The 25,000-nt window shown below is 38.7% G+C and overlaps 1 protein-coding gene across 3 annotated transcripts in view; it reads right to left on the bottom strand.

Moving 5' to 3' along the window:
- elmo2 (engulfment and cell motility 2) overlaps nucleotides 1-25,000 on the bottom strand; it is a 54,588-nt gene that overhangs the window by 12,367 nt on the left and 17,221 nt on the right. For 2 of the 3 annotated variants that reach the window (XM_081358297.1, XM_081358298.1), the window contains exons 6-15: nucleotides 22,483-22,652; nucleotides 20,567-20,666; nucleotides 18,890-19,035; nucleotides 18,579-18,657; nucleotides 17,063-17,113; nucleotides 16,620-16,742; nucleotides 15,654-15,773; nucleotides 1,446-1,550; nucleotides 473-581; nucleotides 1-95 (exon numbers count right to left, since the gene is read on the bottom strand). The exon at nucleotides 1-95 is cut by the window's left edge and continues 42 nt beyond it. In XM_081358297.1, the coding sequence (XP_081214423.1) occupies nucleotides 1-95; nucleotides 473-581; nucleotides 1,446-1,550; nucleotides 15,654-15,773; nucleotides 16,620-16,742; nucleotides 17,063-17,113; nucleotides 18,579-18,657; nucleotides 18,890-19,035; nucleotides 20,567-20,666; nucleotides 22,483-22,652 (1,098 nt within the window). Of the gene's footprint in view, nucleotides 96-472; nucleotides 582-1,445; nucleotides 1,551-15,653; nucleotides 15,774-16,619; nucleotides 16,743-17,062; nucleotides 17,114-18,578; nucleotides 18,658-18,883; nucleotides 19,036-20,566; nucleotides 20,667-22,482; nucleotides 22,653-25,000 lie in introns of all 3 variants that reach the window. The other variant, XM_081358296.1, reaches the window with a different exon arrangement.

The following is a 25,000-nucleotide window of genomic DNA, read 5'->3' as shown; positions in this document are numbered from 1 at the left end:
CTTGTTGAGCAGTTGAATACACACACAGAAGAACTCTTCCCAGGCGCGCTCATGCGTGAAGAACATCGGATGGAAGTCGTTACAGCCTTCATTCGCTGCGGAGACAAACCAGTTCACGTGCGCATTTACACAGGCCTCTGTTTACATCTACATCTCACACACACACACTGCAGAAACAGCTGTTGCTTCTGAAAATATAACAATCCAGAATATTGATGTCCGTGTTTACACTTGACCACTGTAATCCGATCAAGCAGTGGGATCATCAGGACATTATCGGATCTCTATTTCCCACGTAATATCTAAAATAAGTCTGTGATGGAAAAATGTCCGCAGTGAAAAGTCGCCCTGAAGTGGTGGGGATTCTTTCGAAAACTGTTTTCAGTCACGTTTCCAAATCTCCTAAAACAAGGAGAAGAAGGTTGCAAATAACAATCCACTGCACAGATAACAGAACTCGCAGAACACTCACGCAGTTCTCCGACCTGTAGAAGATCACACAGCATCCGCGTCAGCTCAATCGCACAGCGACCAAACGGACACTCGTGTTTATCCTCTCGACTGCTGTTCTCCAGGACTATCTGAAACACACAAGCACGTGTGCAGGCCATATGACAAAAAGTCCAAAATAGGACATACTAAATCGAAATTAGGAGATTAAAAATGTATAATTATGACATAAAGACGACTAAATTCAAGTTATAGCATAAATCGAAATCATGACAAAATGTCAAAAATCTGACATACTTAATTTGAAATTATGACTTAAAAAGTTTTACAAAATTTCACTATTTCGACTTTTCATCTCATAATTTAATTTAAATCATAATTGTAATTAGTATGTCACAATTTTGACTTCTGAAGTGAATTTCAACTTCAACAGTATTTGAATGGTAACTTTTGTTCTCATAATGGCAGCACTTTATTTTACAGTCCTGTTCCCCATGTACATCCTATGTACTTATTATAGTAATAACAATAACTGGGTACTAGCCCTGAACCTAACCTTAACCCCTGTAGTTACCGTATATTACCCAGCACTCACTAAGACAAGTACACTGTAAATACACACACTGTGAAAAATCCACAGTCTGCACTCTCACAAAACATCCTCACGCCACATCACATCTACTCGTTTCTACTCGTTGATCAATAGAAGCGCATGATACCGCAAACATTGACATTCCGTCGCATTATCACTCTTGTTCACAGCGATTTTTATTTCCTTCTTTCTGTTTTTGTAACCCTGGCTCTATTTAAACAAACACGCTTTGGCTCAATAATGTTACTTGTGTTTGATGCTGGGAACTAAACATTCAGCATTTCAGCTCTGGCTTTAATTCACTCTGATGGCTATCTGACAAATACTATACAATAATATTATAGCACACAGTGCTTGAGAAAAGACATAAAAAGAGGTAATGGTTCTGACTGTGAGCTCTTACTCTGATATACGTGTCCTGGTGTAGTTTGGCGAGGTACAGCATGTTGTCGAGCGCCAGCATTCCCGGTGGCGTCTGAGTGAAATCCATGGCAGGATTCATTGGATTCTGTGAACAAACCAAAACACACACAACAACACATCACTATCACTGATCCATCATTAAACCATTATCATTACACACACAACAACACATCACTATCACTGATCCATCATTAAACCATTATCATTACACACACTTCAACACATCACTATCACTGATCACCATTAAACCATCACATGACACACACTTCAACACATCACTATCACTGATCGCCATTAAACCATCACATTACACACACTTCAACACATCACTATCACTGATCACCATTAAACCATCACATTACACACACTTCAACACATCACTATCACTGATCGCCATTAAACCATCACATTACACACACTTCAACACATCACTATCACTGATCGCCATTAAACCATCACATTACACACACTTCAACACATCACTATCACTGATCGCCATTAAACCATCACATTACACACACTTCAACACATCACTATCACTGATCGCCATTAAACCATCACATGACACACACTTCAACACATCACTATCACTGATCACCATTAAACCATCACATGACACACACTTCAACACATCACTATCACTGATCACCATTAAACCATCACATTACACACACTTCAACACATCACTATCACTGATCGCCATTAAACCATCACATTACACACACTTCAACACATCACTATCACTGATCACCATTAAACCATCACATGACACACACTTCAACACAACACTATCACTGATCACCATTAAACCATCACATTACACACACTTCAACACATCACTATCACTGATCACCATTAAACCATCACATTACACACACTTCAACACATCACTATCACTGATCACCATTAAACCATCACATGACACACACTTCAACACAACACTATCACTGATCACCATTAAACCATCACATTACACACACTTCAACACATCACTATCACTGATCACCATTAAACCATCACATGACACACTTCAACACATCACTATCACTGATCACCATTAAACCATCACATTACACACACTTCAACACATCACTATCACTGATCACCATTAAACCATCACATGACACACACTTCAACACAACACTATCACTGATCACCATTAAACCATCACATTACACACACTTCAACACAACACTATCACTGATCACCATTAAACCATCACATTACACACACTTCAACACATCACTATCACTGATCGCCATTAAACCATCACATGACACACACTTCAACACATCACTATCACTGATCACCATTAAACCATCACATTACACACACTTCAACACATCACTATCACTGATCGCCATTAAACCATCACATTACACACACTTCAACACATCACTATCACTGATCACCATTAAACCATCACATGACACACACTTCAACACAACACTATCACTGATCACCATTAAACCATCACATTACACACACTTCAACACATCACTATCACTGATCGCCATTAAACCATCACATGACACACACTTCAACACATCACTATCACTGATCACCATTAAACCATCACATTACACACACTTCAACACATCACTATCACTGATCACCATTAAACCATCACATTACACACACTTCAACACATCACTATCACTGATCACCATTAAACCATCACATTACACACACTTCAACACATCACTATCACTGATCGCCATTAAACCATCACATGACACACACTTCAACACATCACTATCACTGATCACCATTAAACCATCACATTACACACACTTCAACACATCACTATCACTGATCACCATTAAACCATCACATTACACACACTTCAACACATCACTATCACTGATCGCCATTAAACCATCACATTACACACACTTCAACACATCACTATCACTGATCACCATTAAACCATCACATTACACACACTTCAACACATCACTATCACTGATCACCATTAAACCATCACATTACACACACTTCAACACATCACTATCACTGATCGCCATTAAACCATCACATTACACACACTTCAACACATCACTATCACTGACCACCATTAAACATCACATTACACACACTTCAACACATCACTATCACTGACCACCATTAAACCATCACATTACACACACTTCAACACATCACTATCACTGATCACCATTAAACCATCACATTACACACACTTCAACACATCACTATCACTGATCGCCATTAAACCATCACATTACACACACTTCAACACATCACTATCACTGATCACCATTAAACCATCACATTACACACACTTCAACACATCACTATCACTGATCACCATTAAACCATCACATTACACACACTTCAACACATCACTATCACTGATCACCATTAAACCATCACATTACACACACTTCAACACATCACTATCACTGATCACCATTAAACCATCACATTACACACACTTCAACACATCACTATCACTGATCACCATTAAACCATCACATTACACACACTTCAACACATCACTATCACTGATCGCCATTAAACCATCACATGACACACACTTCAACACATCACTATCACTGATCACCATTAAACCATCACATTACACACACTTCAACACATCACTATCACTGATCACCATTAAACCATCACATTACACACACTTCAACACATCACTATCACTGATCGCCATTAAACCATCACATTACACACACTTCAACACATCACTATCACTGATCCATCATTAAACCATCACATTACACACACTTCAACATATCACTATCCCTGACCACCATTAAACCATCACATTACACACACTTCAACACATCACTATCACTGATCACCATTAAACCATCACATTACACACACTTCAACACATCACTATCACTGATCGCCATTAAACCATCACATTACACACACTTCAACACATCACTATCACTGATCACCATTAAACCATCACATGACACACACTTCAACACATCACTATCACTGATCCATCATTAAACCATTATCATTACACACACTTCAACACATCACTATCACTGATCACCATTAAACCATCACATTACACACACTTCAACACAACACTATCACTGATCACCATTAAACCATCACATTACACACACTTCAACACATCACTATCACTGATCCATCATTAAACCATTATCATTACACACACTTCAACACATCACTATCACTGATCACCATTAAACCATCACATTACACACACTTCAACACATCACTATCACTGATCGCCATTAAACCATCACATTACACACACTTCAACACATCACTATCACTGATCCATCATTAAACCATTATCATTACACACACTTCAACACATCACTATCACTGATCACCATTAAACCATCACATTACACACACTTCAACACATCACTATCACTGACCACCATTAAACCATCACATTACACACACTTCAACACATCACTATCACTGATCCATCATTAAACCATTATCATTACACACACTTCAACACATCACTATCACTGATCACCATTAAACCATCACATTACACACACTTCAACACATCAATATCACTGATCGCCATTAAACCATCACATTACACACACTTCAACACATCACTATCACTGATCACCATTAAACCATCACATTACACACACTTCAACACATCACTATCACTGATCCATCATTAAACCATTATCATTACACACACTTCAACACATCACTATCACTGATCACCATTAAACCATCACATTACACACACTTCAACACATCAATATCACTGATCGCCATTAAACCATCACATTACACACACTTCAACACAACACTATCACTGATCACCATTAAACCATCACATTACACACACTTCAACACATCACTATCACTGATCCATCATTAAACCATTATCATTACACACACTTCAACACATCACTATCACTGATCACCATTAAACCATCACATTACACACACTTCAACACATCACTATCACTGATCACCATTAAACCATCACATTACACACACTTCAACACATCACTATCACTGATCCATCATTAAACCATTATCATTACACACACTTCAACACATCACTATCACTGATCACCATTAAACCATCACATTACACACACTTCAACACATCAATATCACTGATCGCCATTAAACCATCACATTACACACACTTCAACACATCACTATCACTGATCACCATTAAACCATCACATTACACACACTTCAACACATCACTATCACTGATCCATCATTAAACCATTATCATTACACACACTTCAACACATCACTATCACTGATCACCATTAAACCATCACATTACACACACTTCAACACATCAATATCACTGATCGCCATTAAACCATCACATTACACACACTTCAACACATCACTATCACTGATCACCATTAAACCATCACATTACACACACTTCAACACATCACTATCACTGATCACCATTAAACCATCACATTACACACACTTCAACACATCACTATCACTGACCACCATTAAACATCACATTACACACACTTCAACACATCACTATCACTGACCACCATTAAACCATCACATTACACACACTTCAACACATCACTATCACTGACCACCATTAAACCATCACATTACACACACTTCAACACATCACTATCACTGACCACCATTAAACCATCACATTACACATACTTCAACACATCACTATCACTGATCCATCATTAAACCATTATCATTACACACACTTCAACACATCACTATCACTGATCAAGTCAAGTCAAGTCAAGTCAAGTTTATTTATAGTGCTTTTCACAACACAGGTTGTATCAAAGCAGCTTCACAGTAATAAATTAGAACAATACATCAATGTTTGTTTCTAGTGGAACGTCTACGTTTGGTAATGCTGATCAATAGTATCGTTGATTGATTAATTAAATTAAATATCCCCAAATATCCCCAACTGAGCAAGCCAAAGGCAACAGTGGCAAGGAACCGAAAAACTCCATCAGGTGACCTAATGGAGAAAAAAAAAACTTGGGAGAACCCGGGCTCAGTCGGGGGCCAGTTCTCCTCTGGCGTTTATGAACTAGAGGTCGGATTTAACTGTAGGATTAAAAGTATTATATGAATGCCTGGCTGAAGAGATGCGTCTTTAATCTAGTTTTAAACTGGGAGAGCGAGTCTGAGCAACGAACAGTATCCGGAAGACTATTCCAGAGTTTTGGTGCTAAATGTGAAAATGCTCTCCCTCCTTTGGTGGATCTGGATATCCTAGGTATGACCAAAAGCCTCGAATTTAGTGACCTTAAAGAGCGCGATGGATTATAGGGCGATAGAAGATCCGTTAAATAGACTGGAGCTAAGCCGTTTAGGGCTTTATAAGTCAGTAGCAATACCTTGTAATTAATACGGGACTTTATAGGTAACCAATGTAGGGATGATAAAATCGGTGTTATATGATCATATTTTCTTGATCTAGTTAGAACTCTAGCGGCGGCATTTTGGACTAACTGTAGCTTGTTTATTGAGGATGCAGGACAACCAGCTAATAACGCATTACAGTAATCTAGTCTCGAGGTCATGAATGCATGAACTAACTTTTCTGCATCAGAAACTGATAGCATATTACGTAGCTTAGCAATGTTTCTAAGGTGGAAAAAGGCTGTTCTTGTAACATATGAAATATGATTTTCAAAAGACAGGTTGCAGTCTAATATAACACCCAGGTCTTTTACTGTAGAGGATGAAGTAACAGGACATCCTACTATGTTAAAGTTGTATTGTGAGAGGTTTTGTGGGTGGTTTTTTGAACCGATAAGTAGTACCTCTGTCTTGTCTGGATTTAATAAAAGAAAATTATGCGTCATCCAATCTTTTATATCTTTAACACACTCTGTCAATTTGGATAATTTAGCGTTTTCATCTGGCCGTGATGAAATATAGATTTGAGTGTCATCAGCATAACAATGGAAACTAATTCCATGTTTCCTTATAATATTTCCAAGTGGCAGCATATATATTGAGAATAATAGAGGGCCTAACACAGATCCCTGCGGCACTCCATAGTTTACTGGAGTTATGATAGATTTTTCTCCATTTAAATAAACAAAATGGTAGCGTTCAGATAAATACGATCTAAACCAGCTTAATGCTTGTCCTTGAACACCAGTATAATTTTGTAGTCGATCTAAGAGTATTGTATGATCTATAGTATCGAACGCAGCACTAAGATCAAGTAAAACTAGTATTGAGATACATCCTTGGTCAGAAGCTAAAAGTAAATCATTTGTGATTTTAACGAGCGCAGTTTCAGTGCTATGATGCGGCCTGAACCCAGACTGAAACTTTTCATAGGTGTCATTTTCTTGTAAGAAAGAGCCCAGTTGAGCGGACACAACTTTTTCAAGTATTTTAGACATAAAAGGTAGATTTGAAATGGGTCTATAATTTACTAGATTATTCGGATCTAATTGTGGTTTCTTAATGAGAGGTTTTATAACTGCCAGTTTAAATGTTTTTGGAACATAGCCTAAAGATAAAGACGAGTTAATAATATTGAGGAGAGGCTCTTCCCCTACAGGTAACACTTCTTTCAATAGCTTAGTTGGTATAGGATCTAGTAAACATGTTGTTGTTTTAGATGAAGTAAAAAGTTTATTTAACTCTTTTTGTTCTATAGTTGTAAAGCACTGTAATTGTTCTTGCGGGGTGATAATTGAGGCTGAATTATAAGGCGCGATTGAGGATTGAACGTTTACAATTGTGGTTCTGATGTTTTCTATTTTCTCAGTGAAGAACTTCATGAAATCATTACTACTAAACTGTAATGGAATATTTTGTTCAGGAGACATCTGTTTATTTGTTAGTCTCGCCACGGTGTTAAATAAGAACTTAGGATTGTTATGGTTGTTTTCTATTAGTTTGCGTAGATGCTCAGCCCTGGCCGCTTTAAGGGCCTTTTTATAACGTGACATACTGTCTTTCCATGCGATTCTAAAGACCTCTAAGTTGGTTTGTTTCCATTTACGCTCTAAATTACGGGTTTCTCTCTTTAGAACACGCGTAGTATTGTTGTACCATGGTGCTTTACTTTTCTCTCTGACCTTTTTTAATCTAATGGGCGCAACAATATCCAATGATCCAGAGAGAATGGTGCTCATAGTGCTAGTTAATTCCTCAAGTTCATCTGTTTGTTTGGGTTCACTGAGCAGCTGAGACAGATCCGATAAGCTGTTTGAAAAATTATCTATGGTGGATGGAAGGATTGTTCTGCCTAATCGATAACGCGCCGCAGCATGATATATTACAGGAGTACGTAATATGCAAGTTACCATGTAATGGTCAGTGACATCGTCACTTTGTGGAATGATATCTATATCGGTTGGATCGGTTCCATGTGATATAATTAAATCGAGTGTATGATTAAATCGATGAGTCGGTCCGGTAATGATTTGCTTGACCCCAAAGGAGTTTAATAAATCTGTAAACGCAGCCCCTAACGCATCATTTTGATTATCTACATGGATATTAAAGTCTCCAACAATTAATGCTTTATCGAAGTTAACTAATAGGTCTGAGAGAAAATCTGCAAACTCTTTTAGGAAATCAGCGTAAGGCCCAGGCGGTCTATATACGGTAGCCAAGGCTAGAGATATTAGGGATGTTTTTCGAACATCTAAGAGCGTAACATTTAGTACAAGTACTTCAAATGAAATAAACTTATAACCCGTTTTCTGAGTAACATTGAGAAAATCTCTATAGATTGTTGCAACACCGCCGCCACGACCATTCAGACGGGGCTCGTGCTTATAGGAGTATCCTGATGGAGTAGACTCATTTAAACCAAATTAATCATTTGGTTTAAGCCAGGTTTCAGTAAGGCAAAGTACATCGAAGCTATTATCTGTGACTATTTCATTTACAATAACTGCCTTAGGTGTGAGTGATCTAATGTTTAGAAGACCTAGCTTTAGAAATTGTTTTTGATTACCAATAGCAACATTTTCTGGTTTAATAACAATTAGATTTTTTCTAGATCCTGCAGTAGATTTATGATTTGATCTCACTAAACGAGGAATAGACACAGTTTCTATGCAATGTTCTACACTATTTATATCAGTTAAATTGGTGCAGCAGAGACTATGATTTGGACTTTTGTTTACTAGTCAAAAGGTATTTAACATTTTGGAGATGTTATCTGACAGAAGATCCGATCCGAATCTGCTTGGGTGTAAGCCATCAGCACGGTAAAGCCTAGGACGCTCCCAAAACAGATTCCAATTATTTACAAAGAGAAGTTTCTGCTCATTGCACCATGACATTAACCATTCATTAAGCGCAAATAATCTACTAAACTTTTCATGACCTAGTCGGTACGTGGGAAGCGGTCCTGACACAATAATCGTTATATCAGGCGATGTGCTGCGTACCGTATCGATCAGATTCCTGAAGTCTTTCTTCAGAACATCCGTCTGGCGCAGTCTGATGTCGGCCCCTCCCGCGTGCAGGACAACGGTTCCGACGCGCTCGTTCAGAATCTCGGGAACGTGAGCAGCGATTTCAGAAACACGAGCACCAGGAAAGCAGTGACTATGCACCTTACTTTTATTTAACGTAGCATGTACGTGTCGAACGATGGAATCGCCGATGATCACAGCATCGCGTTCTGTTTCCAGGCTTCGTGATGGCATGTTGGAGCCGGGGTGAACGAGACCATGGCTGATCGCGACCTTGACGTTCGGGACCGATGTTGAGGAACGCACGGAGTAGACGAGGTCGGAGTCAGCGGGTTAGTAACGTTAATCTCTGATTTGTGTGCCTCGGCACGTGATGTTTCAAGAGCTAACCGCCGGTCTATCAGCTCGGCTTTTCTTACTAAAAGGTCGTGGATCTGTTTCTCAACAGCTTCCAGCTCAGACTGCACCGCGTGCAGCTCAAATGTGTCCTCACCTGCACCAAAAGGTAGACTACTTACATTTGATATATTCGCCATTTTAACAGATGGACAGTAAGTTAAGTTAGCAACGACGCTACCAGTGGTGCTATCAATATTAATACTAATTTATGGCTTAAGTCTTGGATATAATCCGTCTTTTCAGTGGTACGGGTGTAGAGTAGACGCACGATAGGCGAAAAAATGTTTGTTTGTAAATGAGTGCGGAGAAGACGCGTTCAGCCGTGATCCACGGACGTAACCTATAAGAGTATCCAGCGTTGGATCACTAGGCTTGAGACGCGTCTGCTCAACAATCCGCGTTATAACTATGAGGTGAGGAAAAGTAGAAAATGTTCGTTGTAAGTGAGTTTAAAGAGAAATCAAGAATTATAAATCAATCGATGGAGCTCCAAAGACAACAACGCGCTCAGACGCGACGCATGCGCATTTGAAACAGGAAGTAGTGATGATCACCATTAAACCATCACATTACACACACTTCAACACATCACTATCACTGATCCATCATTAAACCATCACATTACACACACTTCAACACATCACTATCACTGATCCATCATTAAACCATCACATTACACACACTTCAACACATCACTATCACTGACCACCATTAAACCATCACATTACACACACTTCAACACATCACTATCACTGATCGCCATTAAACCATCACATTACACACACTTCAACACATCACTATCACTGATCACCATTAAACCATCACATTACACACACTTCAACACATCACTATCACTGACCACCATTAAACCATCACATTACACACACTTCAACACATCACTATCACTGATCACCATTAAACCATCACATTACACACACTTCAACACATCACTATCACTGACCACCATTAAACCATCACATTACACACACTTCAACACATCACTATCACTGACCACCATTAAACCATCACATTACACACACTTCAACACATCACTATCACTGATCGCCATTAAACCATCACATTACACACACTTCAACACATCACTATCACTGATCACCATTAAACCATCACATTACACACACTTCAACACATCACTATCACTGATCACCATTAAACATCACATTACACACACTTCAACACATCACTATCACTGACCACCATTAAACCATCACATTACACACACTTCAACACATCACTATCACTGACCACCATTAAACCATCACATTACACACACTTCAACACATCACTATCACTGATCGCCATTAAACCATCACATTACACACACTTCAACACATCACTATCATTGATCCATCATTAAACCATCACATTACACACACTTCAACACATCACTATCACTGATCACCATTAAACCATCACATTACACACACTTCAACACATCACTATCACTGACCACCATTAAACCATCACATTACACACACTTCAACACATCACTATCACTGATCACCATTAAACCATCACATTACACACACTTCAACACATCACTATCACTGACCACCATTAAACCATCACATTACACACACTTCAACACATCACTATCACTGATCACCATTAAACCATCACATTACACACACTTCAACACATCACTATCACTGATCCATCATTAAACCATCACATTACACACACTTCAACACATCACTATCACTGACCACCATTAAACCATCACATTACACACACTTCAACACATCACTATCACTGATCCATCATTAAACCATCACATTACACACACTTCAACACATCACTATCATTGATCCATCATTAAAATATGACATCAGCATATCATTATCATCATTGATCATAATTAAACAATCACATCCCGCAGAGCACATCACACAAATCCATCATTTAAGGGGTGGTTGAATATGATTTCACTTTTCTAACTTTAGTTAGTGTGTAATGTTGCTGTTTGAGCATAAACAACATCTGCAAAGTTAGAACGCTCAAAGTTCAAAGCAAAGGGAGATATTTGCTTTTAAAGAAATCGCTTTTTAAAGGAGAACTCCGGTCAATTTTAACATTGAGCTCATTTTATTGTACATTTGGAGTGCTGTCAATACAGAGAACAACTACAAAAATCGGTGTTGCCTACACCGAGTTATTCTATTTTTACAGTTTTTCTCAATTGCTTAAACACTATAACCAGGCTTTTGAACTAAAATTTCAAAACCATAACGGCATTTATCAAAAAGCACACCCATTTCACTAAACTATAAACACTATTCCCTGTTTTGACACATGAGTCAGATTTGTTGAACTGTCACTGCAAAACTCTACACACAAATCCCTTCATTTCTCATTGCCTACACCATGTTGTCATATAGAAAGCACTAGCATTCAAAATAATTCACTCAAGTTAGCACAGCTTCAGCTCAGTTAGCACACAATTACCCAAGTGAAAACACATGATGTTTTATTAACAAAGTTCGGGAGGAGCACGTTCAAATAATCAAGCAAGCAATCAATCAATCAACTCATCAAACAATTACCATGTCTACCCTATCAGCATGAGAGGAAGCATATATATATTCACTCTGTCAACTCACCTAACTTCCTTGACAGTTTTCAGCATCCCTCCACCACCCCGACTCCTCACTCTTGGCTTGTTCTTTCACAGCCAGGAATACGGGGGGAGTACTCTGGGTTCGGGCCAAATACCGAGCCCGGAGCCCTCTCCTCGGACAGCACGCCAAATACGCATTTATTCTATCTGACTTATTTGTAAGTGTGAACTCGTGAATAAGAGTAAAAATTTAGCACACATCAATCAGAACCTTCAATAGATATATAAAAGGGCCCAAATCAGTTTATTGCGTTTTGGAACAATGGATCCAGAAAGACATGAAGGAAGAGGGATAAGAAGGAGGGGGAGGAAGGGCAAGAACAAGAAGACAAGCAGTCTCAGATGAAATTCAAGCCACTCTAGTTGCCCATGTCTCAGTCAATGGTGTGACTATGAGGGAGGCTGGGCTACGAGTAAGGCCAAATTTGAGTCGCTTCACCGTCGCCTCGAGAACCTTCAGGGAGGACTGGTGGCAAACAAAATTCTATCACTGAATAAGAGACAAACATTTCCAATAGTCTTTGATGAGGTGTATTTTCTTGCAAGAAAAGGCCAGCAGTCGTACAGTCACACAGAGTGGCTGCAGAGTGTGACAGTGAAGGGAGGGCATCCTTTCTCCTTTATAGTCTTGACTCCCAGAATGTTATCTTTCTAGGCATGGTATTTCAACCATACGTGAAACATTCTTAGATGTGTTCATCATATTGTCTCCTTGAGTGGAGGCCCTCCTGTCACGTCCCAACACTCTTTACCATTCCAATACATATTAGAATATGGTTTTTGTGTGCTCTTTTACTGTCATATGTTGGTCACACACATCATACTGTAAGTAAATATAAAAAAAAAAATGAGAGGAGAGAGTAAAAAAAAACAAGTAATAAAAACTCGGTGAGTGTTTTAGCGCAATTTTCTCACCTAAATCTACGAAAACCCGAAGTCTCTAGGTGGTCTGGTTGAGGAGTAGATAGAAGTGCAAGATTGGTGCGCACAGACAGAACAGAAATCATGAGTTAACAATCGCAATTTGTCCGTGGAGGAAAATTGTGCTAAAAAGAGTAAAAAAAAATATTTGTGTGTGTGTGTGTATTTTCTGTGTATGAATAAAAATGTGCCAATGTATCCACTGGTTGTGTCTTTTGTGTTCATCATGTGAAAAGGTTTGTGATGGGGGAAACCACAAGCTACATAACTTACGAGTTTTGGAAATGTTGTTTTGAATTTATTGCACCAGTGTGTTAGACTATGTTGTAGTGTGTGTGATTTTGAGGGCTTGTGTGTCCAGTCTGAGGGCAAAGTTTGGTTTTTCAGCAAGAGTGAACGGTTTTGAGTGTAGAGCTTCATTTTGACCTGAAAATAGGATGTTTGGGGAATTGGGTGAGACGTTATGGATTTGTGTTTATAGTTTTGAGAATACGAGGCATAGTTTCAAGAAATGTGTTTAAGCACATACCTGTTTACATCCTGTTTTTCGGTTGAAGTCCAAAGTAGTCGATTGCCGAGTTCACGCGCGTGATAAACCTATGCGCGTGAACTCGGCAATCGACTACTTTGGACTTCAACCGAAAAACAGGATGTAAACAGGTATTTGCGCTGGCTTAAATAACATCATTTTTATACATATCTTTCACATCTACTGCAGTCAGATCCACTCGTGTTCACTCAGAAGGAATCACTCACATTTTCTGTGCACTTGTAATGACACATTAAGGATGTTAAGAGCCTAAAAGCAGGTTTAGTACTTGCCCTATTGAAGTCAACAGGGTGCAAATTTTAAAAATAGAATAACTCGGTGTAGGCAACACCGATTTTTGTCGTTGTTCTCTGTATTGACAGCACTCCAAATGTACAAAAAAATTAGCTCAATGTTAAAATTGACCGGAGTTCTCCTTTAAGGACTACAACAAACGGCTGGTAGAGACTACACCACATTCCTCCCGGGTTAGTGACATCACCAACCCTACAAATTAAATAAACCCCGCCCCCTGAACACGATTTATAGATTATCATGACAGAATATGCTAATCAATGACTAGAAGATAACTACACATAAGCTACATAAATTCATCAACTAACCATTCAGAAATGTTGTCTACATGTTGTCACTTCTTCTTGAGTCTCTCCATCATTGTCTGACTCGGTTTGAACATAAAAGGTTAAAAGTGTTTGAAATTTTCAGTGCATGTGTGTGTGAGGTAAAAGGACACAAGCTGTTGTAGCTCTGCCCTCTGTGCCGGGAGCAGCAGCTCATTTGCATTTAAAGGAACAGCGAGCGTTTTTGCTCACCCTCAAAAAGTGACAACTTTAACATGCTATATAAAAATATCTGTGGGGTATTTTGAGCTAAAACTTCACACACACACTCTGGGGACATCAGAGACTTATTTTACATCTTGTGAAAAGGGCATTATACCACCCCTTTAAACAATCACATTACACACATCAGCACATCACTATCACTGATCCATCATTAAATAATGACATCACACACACATCACTATGACTGATCCGTCATTAAACCATCACTTCACACCACTATCACTGATCATAATTTAACATTACACACATCACTATCACTAATCCATCATTAAAAACAAACACATCACACAAACCCACACATCACTATCACTGATCATTAAAGCATATATCGCACACATCACTATCACTGATCATAATTAAACTATTACATCTTGTGATGACAACAGAAAGAGCAAACATCACTCACGGTGAAGCCCAGCATCTTGTAGTCTTTAGTGTAGACGGCTTTCCTCTTCTCCGTCCCGCCTGGATCACTGTCTCCTTCAAATGCGATTCTTCTGAGCTCAAATATGATATCTCTCTGTGTCTGAAGAATTCAAGCAGTGTGAAGGTTATAAGAGAACGCAACTTCCCCAAGTATCTTGGAAAATGCTGAAAACAAATCAGTAATCTTTGGCTTTTCATGCCATGATTATGCTGGCCAAACATGAGCTATGAATGAGTTTTCTACAGTCAGTCATGTTCAAATGTTTATTGTTTCGCAAAATCATAGTTCTAACTAACATTGGCAAACAGCATCACAAAACTTCAGCTCTCGACCTGTGTTAGAAGCATGGTCTTATTTGTATGACATGTGGACTTAGATCTTGCATATGAATTCAGATATAAATCTTTAATCGTACATGTTAATAAACATGCAGAAAAATGATGTTTGCCATTTAAACGTCACTCTACTCTTTTGTCATAAACGTACAACACTAATTATTTTAATGACTCAAACAGAGGCTTTGTCAGATGCTGAGCCTGGTCTTCATTTCTTTGTAAATATTGTAATAATGCATTGAGATTTTTGTATGAACAAGAGATCCACACAGAGATCATATCTCACCATCATGAGCTCAGTCTGGGATTACATGACGAGTCTAAAGCCTAAATGCAATATTTACTGATTTTTAGGTATTTCTGCTGTGCTTTAGTGATCTAAGTGAACACTGTCTGCTACAGTGATGTACTAGTTATACGAGTACATCAAGACCTGAGTTCATATCCTTATCTGACAGTAATATTTTCATCATATGCATGAATACTGAATACTTTCACATAAAGACTCAAGCATCTGTCACATTAGGTGCTATTCATCACTTCAATCATACTACATGTTCCCTCCATTAATCTTAATGACAAGTGAATCATTTTCAGACATAAAGCTTGCCTGGTCATTGGGGTCCATTTTGGTCATCATGCGTTCCTCCAGAAGGTTGAAGGTCAAAACTTGCAGCACGTAAAGCTGATGTGCCATTTCCGCTTTGACGGGCCGATTCCCACGGATGATGTGCTGGGAAAGACAGAGGAGTTTCCTAAAACAACTCTCATTATCACACTATCAACTGATGATCCTACACACAGCTACTAGCAGGACGTTCTGTGGTTTTTTGAAGAATGAAGATCTGATCAAAACACACTCATCAATTCAAAATCAATCTAATCAAATTAAATTAATTAAATAAAATCAATCAACCAACCAGCTGCTGTTTGCTGGATTCGTCACTAGTGATTTACTCCATCACATTTGGATCTGTTTTCTTTACAGCTAATAGCAGAAAATGAGTGGCAAAGTGAATCTGACGCCATTACCTGCAGATCACAGACACTTACATTAAGTATGATGCCACGCAGGTGTTTCTGTGCCAGTGTACTCGCCATCTCCTGCCATAAACACACACAGAGAGTCACAGTCTGAGAATGTCTAAACCAGACTCCAAACTGCAATAAATACACAACCAACTGTAAGAAATGAGAATGTTTTGAGAGCATCCAACAAATTGGTTGAGTGAATGAATCAATGACTCATTTATAAGGACAGTCACATGTTTGGTTCCTGAACGAATCAGAGCTAACGAACCAATCGGTTGTTGGTTATATCAGGACTAATGCGATGCTGCTTGCTTGATCAAGCAGATTTGAGTACTGGAAATATTTCTTGACTATAATAGGCTTTCTTTCACAAACACAGAATACTACAAATCTGCCTGTCAACTTTTACTGATAGAAACATTTAGGGTGTGTTTTGTAGTTCGGTTCTCTTGGTTCTTCTGACTTAACAGTTATAGAATAACTTTATAATAGAAGTCAGCGTGTTAAAACTGACCCTGTTACAGGCAGTGACAGTGTTGTGTTGCATAAGCAAAGAACCAAGTCAAAAACATGATACTTTTACACCTCACTTAGTTCACACCAAGAATGATAACTATAAAGATAACTATAATGATAAATATATTAGCGTCCATACTAGCGGACGATATCATATTTATTCTCAGCACGTGCTGCAGTTTATGTCGTCTGTCGCTTTAATGCTTGTGCTCTATAAATCAGGATGGATTCTGATTGGCTGTTAAAGTCCCCCTTTAGTGAAAATCCAGCTTTTAATGTTGTTTATGTGTCTATGTGGTGTTTTTAATCTGCTTTAAGACAAACCATGTGTAAATTCATAAGTCGACAGCATTGCTGAGTATTTCCTCCTTAAAACTGCAGTGAACCAAAGACAGTCTCAAAAACACGCTTTGAAATCGCTGGTGTTTCTGACGTCACAAACTACCTTGTAACCAATCAGATCAACGTGTGATCGTGAACCAGTGGATCTCCGAGCTGAGTGAGTGAGTGGAGGCGGGGCTCATTTGCATATTCATAGAACCGCGAGGCAAGGGTGTCGAGTTACATTCAAGATGTTTAAAGGCATAAATCAATTTTTTTCAAGGAAAAAACATTTAAATATGTAATTTTAGTGATCAAAGATGAGTTTTAAGGGATCAAATTATTGACTACAGGGGGACTTTAAATGTTTTAATCATTCATCAGCTGGAAAAAATAGTTCTGAAAGTGATTCCAATGATATCGTTCCTCTCTGCCGTTATTGTTATAGTTTTGGTGTGAACTCTAATATTCTTGTGTATTTAGAATGATTTTTAGAACTATATTTTTATCGTTATAGTTATCATCTTTGGTGTGAAATTTACTGTTATCTGTTAAACATGTGAATGACAGTGTGTGGACGTTCCTACTGTGAACGGACCTGTTAACAATTACTGACGAGTGAGTTGATTAGTGTGTGTGTGTGTGTGTGTGTGTGTGTGTGTGTGTGTGTGTGTGTGTGAGAGAGAGAGTGTGTGTTCACCTGGCGTCTGTCCTCTGGTGTTTTGAGGAACAGGGCATTGATGAGAGCGATGGCGTACGTCTGGATCTCCTGATTGGACCTGAGGAGTTGATGACACACACACACACACACACAGTTAGAGGTATCTTGCTCTTGGACTCCAACACTTCTGGACTCTAGATCACGTGTCACTGTCTGGAGCTCTGGAGGGTTTTATTACACAGCTCGGCATGTTCAGTGTGTGTGTGTGCGTGCGTGCGTGCAGGAGAGAGGCACGTGACCTGCTGCGAGTGTGTGTGCGTGTGTGTGTGCGTGTATGTGCTCACACTTGCAGGTGTGCGATGAGCTGCGCCACAGTGATCTCCTGCTCCACGCGCTGGTACAGGCTGTGGCTGTTGAGCACCATACTCTCCAGGATGGCCAGTGAGCGCTGCAGAATGGACACGTCCACCATGGGCTGGTTCACGTAACCCGCAATCTATCACACGCCACACTCACATGACTATCACATGACATAAACACTGGTCTACCAGGCAATGTAACTAAAAATTGACAACAAATCCATCTTCAAACATTAAAACATCCAACAAATTGGTTGAGTGAATGAGTCAATGACTGTGTTTATGAACAAGTCATTGGGTCCTATCTTGCATCCAGCGCAATTGACTTTATACACCGACGCATGTATCATTCCTATTTTGCACTCGATGCACAGCGGACTTTTCCCTCCACAGACGCACGGCAGTAAATTAGGAAATGAACTTGCGCTCCCGGGGGCGGTTCAGCGAAGAGAGGAGGCGTGTTCCGGCGCAAACGTTCCCTGGTGCGATTTTACAGTTTCAGAAAACAATTCCTCCACAGACCAGGAGAAACCTCGTCTAAAGTCAGTGGCGCGTTATTCAGATGCTGTTTTAAGGGCGCATGCTTGGCCATAATGTAGCGTGTGCACAACGCACACACACTTTACTTCTCTCTTCTACACAGATGCAGAAGTTTACATTTTGCAAATCATACATAATTACAAGGAAAAATATTCCACACGAGGGAAATCATTGTTGTGTCCATGAAGATGTGAAAGAATAGGCATAAATCTAGCTTACACATTTACCCAAATTATCATACGCCTGTTTAACCGAAGCTAATCTGGGTGTGTTTCTCCGTCCCCAATGTCACTTCTCTGTGTTTTACGGCCCTGACGAGAACGTCGGTCTCCTCGGCTGTGAACCGCTCCTGGCAAATCCGCCGTTATAATAGCAATCCGCCATGGAACAAGCGCGCCTGCTCTTAAAGGGAATGTGAGATGACGCTCTGATTGGTTTATTTCACGTTACGCCCAAACCACACCTATGAGTAATGAAGCGACTTCAGACCAACACATTTTAGATTTGCGTCGGGTGCAAGAGTCATTTATCCCGACGCTATAATAGCAACAGCGCCCGAGGTTCGCCCACAAAGTTACTTGCGTTTCACGTTTGATACTTGCGTTTCAGATCGTTACAATAGGCTCATTGACTCATTCACTCAACCAATTTTTTTTTTTCATTTGAATCATCACTAATGAACCAGGTTGGTGAATGAATGGACTCTTCTATCAGCCCTAATGCAATGCTTGTCCAATCAGATTTGAGGACTGCACTGCAAAAAATGCTTTTCTTACTTAGTATTTTTGTCTTGTTTCCAGTCCAAATAGCTAGAAATTGTTAAATCAAGAAGCATTTACTAGATAAGTAAAATGACATAAGAAATTCTATCTTGTTTTCTGATTAATAAAATCAGTTTATTACATTTATTTATTAATCAGTTTAAAAATTAAGTGAGTTTTTGCTTAAAACAAGCAAAATGATCTGCCAAAGGGGTGAGAAAAATAATCTTGTTTTCCATTTGAATTAAGATTTTTTTTCTTACCCCGTTGGCAGATAATTATTCTTATTTTAAGATTATTATTTTCTTAGGTTGAGAAAGGCTTCTTTAGAAAGAGACAGACCTGTTAGTGTGTGTGTTTTACTTGCCTGTTTGATGAAGGACACAGAAATCAGATCCCAGGACACGATACCGTGATCCATGAGCTCCAGAAACGCCGTGAGAGTGAAGGCCAACATCTCCCCAAAACTACACACAGAAAACACACACACGAAAGCACTGAAACACACGTCTCTGAAACACACACTGAGCTGTGACGTCTCAACTGAATCATTTCTTCAGTCTCCTATTTAAGATGACAAACAACCACTAGCACAATTTTAAACAATAATGAAGGATATAGTTTTAAATGTACATCGTCGTTCAAAAGTTTGGGATCGGCACGATTTGTAATGTTTTTAAAAGAGGCCTCTTCTGCTCACCAAGGCTGCACTTATTTAATTAAAAATACAAAAAAACAGTAATATTGTGAAATATTATTACAATTTAAAATAACTGTTTTCTATTTTAATATTTTTTAAAATGTAATTTATTCCTGTGATCAAAGCTGAATTTTCAGCATCATTACTCCAGACTTCAGTGTCACATGATCCTTCAGAAATTGCAAAAAATAAGCTTTTGTAACATTATTCACTACCGCTCAAAAGTTTGGGGTCAGTAAGAATATTTATTTGGGGGGAGGGGGGGTGAGTATTTTCGATACTTTTATTCAGCAAGGATGAATTATATTGATCAAAAGTGACAGTAAAGACATTTATAATGTAGCAAAAGATTCTATTTAAAATAAATGCTGTTCTTCTGAACTTTCTATTCATCAAAGAATTCTGAAAAATTGTCCACAACTGTTTTCAACATTGATAATAAGCTTGAATGTTTTTTGATCATCAAATCATCATATTAGAGTGATTTCTGAGGGATCATGAGACACTGAAGACTGGAGTAATGATGCTGATAATTCAGCTTTCATCACAGGAATACATTACACTTAACTCTATATTCACACAAGGCTCGAAATTGCAACCATTTTGGTCGCATTCGCTCCCGAAATTTAATCTACGTGACCTCAAAATATATTTGGGAGTTATATTTGATTGTTGAAAATATAATTGTCAGGATGCTGCCCGATTGGCAGAGCTCAACGTGAAACTTAACACCATATATTAAATATAACTCTGTTAATATATTATACATATAAATTGTAGTTGTAATGCTCCTTAATCTTCAGTCTGTGCTCCTAAATGTTTGAAGTTGCTACCAATTAAAAAAAAATAATATTTTGAGCCCTGTTCACACAGAAAACAGTTACTTTAAATATTACATTCACAATATTACTGTTTTTACTGTATTTTTGATCAAATAAATTGCCTTGGTGAGCAAACGAATTTTTTAATGCTAGTGTATATATATCAAGAGGCAAAATGTTATCATATTTTTGTGATTAGCCATTTAAATCTCTTTGCATGCATCAAAAGTTTACAGTAGCAGCCAAAAGTGATCGACATCTTGACTCTTTATTTAAATAAATATCTCTCAGTATTATTGATAACAATGTGTTAAAGAGTGTGTAAGTATCTTATGTAGTTGTGCTCAGAGTTAATTGTTTGATTTGTGATAGTAATGCAATGAAACATGACAAATTGTGTGATAGGCTGTCATACAAAGAAATTGTGAAAACATGCAAAAACATGAAAGAACCAACCAAATGTTAATAACTGATTATGTTGTAGTCGATGTTTGCTTTTTCCTTTAAGCTTTTTGCATTTTTTTTTTTTTTGCATAGTAAAATAAAGCTGGAGCTGTCATTTGCCTTTTTTTTGCCAAGCAATTTTGTCAGATAAATAGTAATACCATAACCAAGTTTAGTGTTTTGTTCTTAATCGAACTTGTAGTGTACTAAAAACAAAAACAAACATCACTTTTGGCCACAACTGTACATGAGTCCATCAAGCTCATCACGTGTGTGTGTGTGTGTGTGTGTGTGTGTGTGTGTGTGAGGGACACTCACTGTGTGCCGCTCTCCACGAGCCGTGCCAGCGTCGCCAGGCCCTCCATGTTGATGAACTCTGTGGCGAACGTGGGGTCAGCGGAGAGTTTGGCTAACTCTTTCAGCGCCTCCAGACGCGCGTCGATCCCGTGAGACTGGATCCGCTCCAGCAGCTGTCGAGCCGCTCGCATCTAACACACACAACAGTCCCGTCAAGACCTCCAGCCCTCACACTGTGTCGGATCTACGGGAATCAGAGCTGACTTCCACACAGTCAAGTCTCCTTCACTTATACAGCGCTTTTAACAATATAGACTGTTTAGTGTTTAGTATAGTGTTTAGTGTAATGTAGTGTTTAGTGTAGTGTAATGTAGTGTAGTAAGTAGTGTAGTGTGTAGTGTGTAGTGTAGTGAGTAGTGTAGTGAGTAGTGTAATGTAGTGTAGTGTAGTGTGTAGTGTGTAGTGTAGTGTAATGTAGTGTGTAGTGCAGTGTGTAGTGTAGTGAGTAGTGTAGTGTAGTGTAGTGTAATGTAGTGTAGTGTGGTGTAGTGTGTAGTGTAGTGTGGTGTAGTGTGTAGTGTAGTGAGTAGTGTAGTGAGTAGTGTAATGTAGTGTAGTGTAGTGTAGTGTGTAGTGCAGTGTGTAGTGTAGTGAGTAGTGTAGTGTAGTGTAGTGTAATGTAGTGTAGTGTGGTGTAGTGTGTAGTGTAGTGAGTAGTGTAGTGAGTAGTGTAATGTAGTGTAGTGTAGTGTAGTGTGTAGTGCAGTGTGTAGTGTAGTGAGTAGTGTAGTGTGTAGTGTAGTGAGTAGTGTAGTGTGGTGTGTAGTGTAGTGTAATGTAGTGTAGTGTGGTGTAGTGTGTGGTGTAGTGTAGTGAGTAGTGTAATGTAGTGTAGTGTGGTGTAGTGTGTAGTGTAGTGTAGTGAGTAGTGTAGTGTGTAGTGTAGTGAGTAGTGTAGTGTAGTGAGTAGTGTAGTGTAATGTAGTGTAGTGTGGTGTAGTGTGTAGTGTGTAGTGTAATGTAGTGTAGTGTGGTGTAGTGTGTAGTGTAGTGTAGTGTAGTGTGTAGTGTAGTGTGTAGTGTAGTGTGTAGTGTAATGTAGTGTGGTGTGTAGTGTAGTGTAGTGTAGTGTAGTGTGTAGTGCAGTGTGTAGTGTAGTGTAGTGTAGTGAGTAGTGTAGTGTAGTGAGTAGTGTAGTGTAATGTAGTGTGGTGTAGTGTGTAGTGTAGTGTGTAGTGTAATGTAGTGTAGTGTGTAGTGTAGTGAGTAGTGTAATGTAGTGTAGTGTGGTGTAGTGTGTAGTGTAGTGTGTGGTGTGTAGTGTAATGTAGTGTAGTGTGTAGTGTAGTGAGTAGTGTGTAGTGTAATGTAGTGTAGTGTGGTGTAGTGTGTAGTGTAGTGTAGTGTAGTGTAGTGTGTAGTGTAGTGTGTAGTGTAGTGTAGTGTGTAGTGTAGTGTGTAGTGTAATGTAGTGTGGTGTAGTGTGTAGTGTAGTGTGTGGTGTGTAGTGTAATGTAGTGTAGTGTGTAGTGTAGTGAGTAGTGTGTAGTGTGTAGTGTAATGTAGTGTAGTGTGGTGTAGTGTGTAGTGTAGTGTAGTGTGTAGTGTAGTGTGTAGTGTAGTGTGTAGTGTAATGTAGTGTGTAGTGTAGTGTAGTGTAGTGTAGTGAGTAGTGTAGTGTAATGTAGTGTAGTGTGGTGTAGTGTGTAGTGTAGTGTGTGGTGTGTAGTGTAATGTAGTGTAGTGTGTAGTGTAGTGAGTAGTGTAATGTAGTGTAGTGTGGTGTAGTGTGTAGTGTAGTGTGTGGTGTGTAGTGTAATGTAGTGTAGTGTGTAGTGTAGTGAGTAGTGTAGTGTGGTGTAGTGTGTAGTGTAGTGAGTAGTGTGGTGTGGTGTGTAGTGTAATGTAGTGTAGTGTGGTGTAGTGTGTAGTGTAGTGTGTAGTGTAGTGAGTAGTGTGGTGTAGTGTGTAGTGTAGTATGTGGTGTGTAGTGTAATGTAGTGTAGTGTGGTGTAGTGTGTGGTGTAGTGTAGTGAGTAGTGTAATGTAGTGTAGTGTGGTGTAGTGCAGTGGTTCCCAACCTTTTTCCTTGGGGCCCCCCCATGTACATATTTAACAATCCGTGGACCCCCCGTGGACACCCCCCCATATATATATATAGGCCTATATATATATATATATATATATATATATATATATATATATATATATATATATATATATATATATATATATATATATATATATATATATATTAGGGGTGTAACGGTTCACAAAATTCACGGTTCGGTTCGATATGATACACTTGTGTCACGGTTCGGTTCGGTACGTTTTTGATACAGCAAAAAGAAAGAAATGCCAGAGAAATTTCCTTGATTTCATTTTTTTTATTCTTTTTTCTTAATTAAAACTAACATCATAAAGTATGATTTTTATTTTTTTTTACTTTGAGCAATTCTAGAGCTATAATTCACTCTTCTTATGAGCATATAAAACAAAACAGCTCCTTGGAAAAAATTAAAAGTAATATTGTAGTAGT

This window comes from Scardinius erythrophthalmus (assembly GCF_964197995.2).
Source record: "Scardinius erythrophthalmus genome assembly, chromosome: 25".
NCBI classification, from domain to species: domain Eukaryota; kingdom Metazoa; phylum Chordata; class Actinopteri; order Cypriniformes; family Leuciscidae; genus Scardinius; species Scardinius erythrophthalmus.
This window is presented reverse-complemented; position numbering and strand designations above follow the sequence as displayed.